The sequence below is a fragment of the Papaver somniferum genome, chromosome 3 (genome assembly GCF_003573695.1).
Source record: "Papaver somniferum cultivar HN1 chromosome 3, ASM357369v1, whole genome shotgun sequence".
NCBI classification, from domain to species: Eukaryota; Viridiplantae; Streptophyta; class Magnoliopsida; order Ranunculales; family Papaveraceae; genus Papaver; species Papaver somniferum.
Genome location: NC_039360.1, coordinates 77182393 through 77190066, shown reverse-complemented (window position 1 = coordinate 77190066; position 7674 = coordinate 77182393). Strand labels below are relative to the sequence as shown.

General features: G+C 34.7%; 1 protein-coding gene across 3 annotated transcripts; it reads left to right on the top strand.

Moving 5' to 3' along the window:
* Window positions 1–379: 379 nt before the first annotated feature.
* LOC113356564 lies at window positions 380–7095 on the top strand. 3 transcript variants are annotated; one of them, XM_026599733.1, is made up of 3 exons: window positions 380–524; window positions 765–2454; window positions 6847–7095. In XM_026599733.1, the coding sequence occupies exons 2-3, from the start codon at window positions 1741–1743 to the stop codon at window positions 6916–6918; spliced, it is 786 nt and encodes a 261-aa protein (XP_026455518.1). In that variant the 5' UTR covers window positions 380–524; window positions 765–1740; the 3' UTR covers window positions 6919–7095. The 3 variants fall into 3 exon arrangements, with proteins under 3 accessions (XP_026455518.1, XP_026455519.1, XP_026455520.1); XM_026599735.1 differs by having other exon boundaries at window positions 402–524; window positions 768–2454; XM_026599734.1 differs by having other exon boundaries at window positions 387–2454.
* The last annotated feature ends 579 nt before the right edge of the window (window positions 7096–7674 follow it).

The window sequence follows — 7674 nt, the reverse complement described above, 5'->3', positions numbered from 1 at the left end:
AGGGACAAAAAATGGTACTACTAAATGGCCATAAAAACCAATTAAAATACTAGATGTTCTACTTAGCTAATGCGTCAATTTTTGGAGCGACATTTCATCGAAGTTTCAAAAACCATTTATAGCCAAAGCGTCAATTTTTGGAGTGATATTTTACAGAAGTTTCAGACACCATCTATGGCCTGAGGTTTCAGCATTATGCACCGTTGATTACTAGCCACTGCCCACAGTGACTTGAAAGAATTTACGCGCATGGAAAACTTCTAAATCTTGGGATTTGTAGCCATCTTGCCACTTTTGTTGAGGTAAATAGCTTAGCTGGAAGTAGCTAGGAAATGAATTGAAGGCCTTGTGCTATATAATTTGGACCACATAAGCGCTCACTTGTTTGGCACGCCTAGAACATCAACACTTCATGGAGTTCGTTCATTAACTATCAAAAACATAAAGCTATGAATTCCCCTCTTGGGATAACTTTCGTTCCCCTCATCGATATATGTGGTAGAACAAAGATTGTACCAAAAATGGTTAGTTCGGTGGTTTGATGCTTCGATCTTTTCTCTTAAATCTTCTTGATTCCTATGTATTCATTGATTTCTTCAATCTAGTTTCAGATTTCTTTAAGTTTGTATGTGATTTCTTTTGTTAGATATTTAGATCTATATCTGTTGATGGTTTAAATTTTTACTAACTTTCTCCTTGTTTTCTTTTTCTGGTGTTTTCATGGATAACCAATCCTTTTGATTCGCGGTACTTGTTGATTTCAGTAGTGTATCAGTTGTGGTCTTTTAAGGAAGCAATGGTGCATTTTTGGATCCTCCTTTACTCATTTGGAACATTAGTGTTTCTCATATTTTAGAATATTACTATGTTCAACTCCATTAATGGCTATATCTCGCTTTTTACTGTGGTATCCTTAATGAGGATCTCCTATGGGATGATCCATGAATCTGTATGACTATGATCAATCAATCTATCATCTATTACCAACTCCACAACCATGAAATTATCCAGTTCAAAATCTATGAAACTAAGGGCTTGTTTGGTGAAAAGTTATCTTCTAGGGAGCAATTATAGCTTTTTCAAAATTTTGAAAACTACCTGCCTAAATTACATCCCTATATCTCAGTAGATTTTCATAAACAACCTTGCTTGAATATCTCAACAAATTTTCAGAACCTTGGAAATATTCTCTATAAACAACGAAATAATCAGCCAAACCTTAAACCTAATTACCTCTATATATTTTTCAGCATTGAACCTAAAACCATTCACCCATTAATACCGCGCTCCTCTCTGGGAAATAATAGTACCTCCTTTCTGTCAAAAATGTCTCAAAGTTCAAGACTGCAAATGGTTGCTTTAACTAGGAGACTGTAAGAGTCAAATCTGGGTATGAACCAGCTGAACTGTGCAAGAGGATGCTTGATCTCTACGGAAGAAATAGATGTAGCTGCAAAAAAATGGTCCAACAGTTTGTTAGGAAAGTTAATCTTAAAAGACGACATCGCTTTTGATAAAATTCAGCATGACATGAACATTATCTGGAGAAGGCATAGATGGGTGGAAATACACATGATGAGCAAGAATCTATTTGTATTCAAATTAAAAACGGCGGATGATATGAATGTTGTGCTTGAAAAAGAGCCTTGGATCATTTTTGAACACCTTATGGTCCTGATAAATTATAATAACTAGATACCATTGGAGAATTACGAGTTTACTCATCAGGTTTTCTCAGTCATGTTCAAAGGGCTTTCACTGGAACACGTAGATGATGGAATCATTGACAAACTTTGTCAAGACACTGGAAGAAAAATCGCTAAAGATGGAGGTAAAGGCTACACTAAAAGAGGAAGGGTGATCATTGCAAAAAATGAAGTTGATCTTAGTCAACCTCTCAAAAGGGGGACTTGGATTCTAACGGCTGCTAAACAAAAAGTCTGGATAAGATACCATTATGAAAAACAACCTAGGAAAATCTGCCCAGACTGCTTCGTAATTGATCATAATGAAGAATTATGTGAGGAACGTGCATGGAATATTTTCATCTTCGGCATGACAGAACCATCATTTCAAGAATTTTATGCCAAACATGCTCATTTGGTGAAAAAAGTGCAAGAGGGTGAGACTGTTTCTGAAACTCGGCTTGTTAACTTAGGTGGAAATGGGTTTGACGAACCGGAAGAAGATGAATCCAACCCGAGAAAGTACAAGAGGAGTAGAGGCCCGAGAAACTATGTTCTTCTAGAAATGAATTCTCAAAGACCTAACTCTAACTTAGGTGAGATGTCACAACTGATTATCAATGGTAGAGGCTGTCAATCTGAGATCGAGGGTACTAGCCATGGAGGTTATGATTTGAACATGGAAGATGTTGAGAATGGAGTTGGAGATCCAAATGAAACGTTGTACCATCTCCCTGCTACTGTCTCAAGCACAAGTACAACAAATCAGGTTCCCATCTTACCCATTTTTGTTTTAAGTTTTCCATATATCTTGATTTGCTGAATTACCCGATTTGCCTTTCAAATCTTCTGGTTTATTGTGTGTGTGTTTTTTTAAAATTTCTGGATCCTAGATCTTCTAGTTAATAATCATAGGAATACCATTAGTGTTAGCTTTAATTGTGCAATTAGTGTGTCTGAGAACCTCAATCTGCATCTATTGTTTGATTGATTGTCAACAGAAAGTTTCTTTTGCTTTTGATTAATTTGATTGTTCTTGTGAAGTTGTTGGCTGATTAGTCATAATGGGTTTCATTTTAATGTTAAGATTGGTTCTGGTTCAAAATCTAAGCTTTATCTAGCTTATTTTCACCTTAAAAAATGAGAATTCTGTCGTGGAATCGCCTGGGTTTTGGCAACCCTAATACCAGAACCACTCTGTGGAACTTAATCAGATCTCAAAAACCAAATGTAATTTTTCTTTGTGAAACTAAAAATCATGAGACCAAAATGCATCAATATCTTAGGAGATTTAACTATCCAAATACATGGTGTCACTCTTCTTCTGGCCATTCTGGAGGTATAACACTCTTATGGAAGAGTGGCTTTCAATATGACTTGGTACAAAATATTGATACAATGGTGAATGTTTTAATTTCCTATGATGCTAGTAGACCAGAATATCTTGTCACTTTTCTCTATGGTTCCACATACTATAATGAGAGAATTGACCAGTGGGATTACATCAAGGATATTGGTAATAGGGTAAACCAACCCTGGACCCTCATGGGCGACTTAAATATAACTCTGCTTACCCATGAGAGATCAACCAATACTAGATCTAGCATCTCTGAATTTCCTTTTATTCAAGAGTTCATAACTAGCTCTGATTTACATGATTTGGGTTACTCTGGTACAACTTATACATGGTTTAACATACAATCCAATGATAATGGGAAATAGTCTTTGGTTTGATCACTATGGTAATGCAAAAATATTTCATATTGACTTTACAGGATCACATCATATCCCAATCCTTTTGGTGACTAACCCTCAGTCCCAAAATAGTTTTAAATCCTATAGATACTTTAAATGTTGGCGTAGAGACCCAACATGTAACTATCTTATCAAGAAGTCTTATACTACAAATGTTAGGGGATCTTCTGCTTTTAAAATGACTAATTAATTGTTTAAGAAATGTGAAATATGAACTTAAGCTATGGAATATTTCACATTTTGGTAACATAGATCACAAGGTTCGACAACTAAATGATCAGCTTCATAATCTGAATAATCAACCTCAATTACTCAGAATATGGATGCCATCAAACAAGTTGAACAAGATCTTGAGCACTGGCAGAAAGTGCAAGAGGATTTCTATGCTCAAAAGTCTAGAACTGGGTTCATAAAATGTTATGCTAGAAACACCAGCTTTTATCATACTTCTATAAACTGGAAAAGACACTTTAACCACATAGAATCCTTAAAACTGAGTGATGGCCAATGATTTAATAACAGACAACAACTCGAAGACTTATTGGTTAATCACTTTAGTAATATTGGTACCACTACTAATCCTCTTAGGAATAGAGAATTTTTGAACTGCATCTCCCATGTATTACAGATGAGGATAATGCAATATTGTTAAAACCTATTTCTCTTGATGAAATTAGAGAGACAATCAAAAGTATGAAATCATGGAATGCCCCAGGACCGGATGGGTTTCCGCCGGGTTTTTACAAAGAAAACTTAGAGATTCTTGAACATGATGTTTGGAATACTACTAAAGATTTCTTTGGAAAAAAACATATCTTAAAAGAATTGAGTCATACTTTTTTATCTCTAATCCCTAAGAAAAATAACTCTTCATCTCATGTTGACTTCAGGCATATCTCTTTATGTAATACTAATTATAAAATCATATCCAAGTTGATAGTCAACATGATGAAGCCATTACTTAGCAAAATCATATCTCCTTTTCATGCACCCTTTGTGCCAAATAGGAATATTCATGACAATGTTATTATTGCTCATGAAATAGTCCATACTATGAAAAGGACAAAATCTAAAAGTGGTATCATGGGCCTTAAACTTGATATGTCTAAGGCCTTTGATAGGGTTGAGTGGTCCTTTCTAATTGATGTTCTAAAATATTTTGGGTTTTCGAGTCATTGGTGTGAATTGATATTGTAATGTATAAGTACGACAAACATTTCAATTCTTCTGAATGGATCCCCCTGTAATGTTTATAGACCAACTAGGGGTTTGAGACAAGGAGATCCCTTGTCTCCATACCTATTTATCTTATATATGGAGTCTTTCTCTAGATACCTAATATATTGTGAGAGTAGACACTGGATCCATGGTGCTAAAGTTACTAATGATGCACCTAGTGTGTCTCATCTTTTATTCGCTAATGACTGTTTTTTGTTCACTAAAGAAACTCACTACGAAGCTCAAAATTTGGTCGAAGCGATCAATGTGTTCAACTCTATCTCTTGAAAAATGATAAACTTTGATAAATCTGGATGTTTTTTCAGCAAAAAACTTCATCCAGATAAGTGTATCTCCTGATTAGAACTATCAATGTGAAGAAGATAGACAAATATATAGGTATCCCTCTCTTCATTAACAAAAACAATGCCAAATCCTTTGCCTATCTTGCTGAGCATCATGATAACAGGGTAGCAAAATGGAAAGGAAAACATTTTACTCAAGCTGGTAGGTCAGTGATGGTTCAAAATGTGCTCAAGTCGTCCTATGTTTATCATATGAATTCTTTCTTGATTCCTGATAGCATTATCTATCAAATGGAAAAGTCCCAAAGGGACTTTTTGTGGGGTAAAAAAATTCAAGGAGAGATTTATATGAAAAAGTGGCCAAAGGTTTGTACTCATAAGCATGTAGGAGGTTTAGGTTTTCGTGATTTAAAAAGTTTAATCTTGCATTATTATCTAAAATTGCCTGAAGATTAATTCATGGTTCTGATGAGTTATAGTTTAATATCTTAAAATGCAAGTACTTTAGCAATAATCATCCTCTGCATTGTAAGAGAAGGAAAGATTCTTCTTGGGTGTGGAAAGGTATACTTAGAGGGCTAGAAATAGTGAAACAACATAGTCATCGGGAGGTGAAAAACGGTATTAGTATTAAGGATTTTGAGGATAAATGGATTCCTAATGCTTCTTTCCAATTTGTAAACAATACCCTAATCCCAATCTGTATGTTGCTGACTTCATAGACCAAAATACCAATCAATGGAATATACCCATGCTTCTTGATTTCTTCACTAGTGAGAATGTTGATAGGATTTCCCAGATCAGAATTCCTTTTTCTGGTACAAATAGATTGATACGGTCCTCCTTTCATAATGGGATTTTCTCAGTAAAATCTTCTTATAGGTCCTTGACTAGTGGAGCTTCTAATGGATCAGTAAATCCTAGTCATATTCATATCTTTTAAGCTTTATGGAAAGCTAACATCACCTTTGAATCTGATAATGAAGCCTTAGTTAAGTCAATAAATGAACCATCTTTTTATGTTCACTGGATGAACCAGTCTTTAGGTTTAGACATTAGGTTTATTTTGAGTAAGATTAGTCATTGGAAATGTTTGTTTGTTAGAAGGGTCTCTAATGGAGTAGCTGATAAAATAACCAAAAAGGATAGGCAGTTGAAGTCAGATTTCCAATTCTCTCAAAACTTCCCACCTGACATACATGACTGGGTTACAAGAGAAGCAATTGTAATTCCTTCTTAATATCAATAAAACAACTCTTTTGAATAAAAATAAAATAAAAAGCTAACCTACAACCCAAAGTACAACTTTTTCTCTAGAAATGTCTGAGTGATATTCTGCCAACTAAATCTAGGCTTTCTCGGTATACGACTAAAAGTGATGGCTTGTGCAGCATATGCAGTAACAATGTTGTTGAGTCGACTAAGGACCTTCTTTTACACTGTCAATTTACCAAATATGTATGGGTCAGCTACACCAAATGGGTATATTACTTTGGAGGATGCAGGTTCAAATCCCACTATTAAAGAGTGGATAGAGAAATGGCTTCTCAATAGTCAGGATGAAAATACTCAAATAAAAATCCTCACAACATCCTAGAGTATCTGGAGAGATATTTGCTTCAAAGTTTTTCAGCAAAAAGTTACCCAGCCTACTGTTACAGCTAGATTAGCTACTATGCTTACTAATAATACTATAGTTTCTTTGAGTTTGGATAATATTCAATTAGTTAATACCCCTGGTGGCCCTGTGAACAACCAACCTACTAGTATATCCAATCCAGTTCATACCCATTCTCTTCCAAGTGATTGTATTATAATATATTGTGATGCATCATTTGATAAAGATACTAATAATACAGGAATTGGTATTTATATGACTACAGGTTCAGGTAACTTCAAGGGGTGAAAAACAATCAGAGGCTTACCAAGGAATGCAGAGGAGGCGGAGAGTCTAGCAGTGTTTGAAGCCATTAAATGGGCAAGAAGTAAGAACCCGAGCTTCATCAGCCTCTATAGTGATGCAAAGAAAGTTATGGATTACCTAGAGAATAAAAACAACAATCTTTGTTGGTTCAGTAAAACCATTTTAGATGATTGATATGTTATGTTAGATTTCTTCTCATTTTCTAAAACTAGTCATCTTAGTAGAGATTTTAATTCAGCTGTCGCTAAATCGGATAAGCATTACAGAAGAACCAATACTTGTAATGAGTGGTGGGAAATTATTCCTGATTTCCTATCACAACATTTATAAGTTTTATCTCTTAATACAATGCCTTTTTTCCTTGCAAAAACATAAATAAATAATTATTACAACGTATCCCCAACACTGAGAAGTGGAGCTATAACATAAATTACACTAACTAGGAGCACCAAAATAAATTGTTGCAACCATTCCTATGTTTCTTGACATTTTCAAGAACATCTTATTTTTCATTTTATTTCTTGAAAGTTAATATATTGAAACAACAAAAAATTACAGGAGGTTGATACCCCTGCCGGCTGCCCTTATTTCAGAAGTATGAACTAAATTATTAGTATCTTCCAACAGGGTAGTTTCCTCAGATTGAACAGAAATTGCATTTGAAACTAAAAAACTAACATCAGATTTAAAGCAGATGAAAGGAAAGTTGGCATTTGTCTCCACTGTTGTTTGTAATAGCCTTCTTTTCTTGCCTGTTTTGCTAACATATTTGCAACTTTATTGCTAC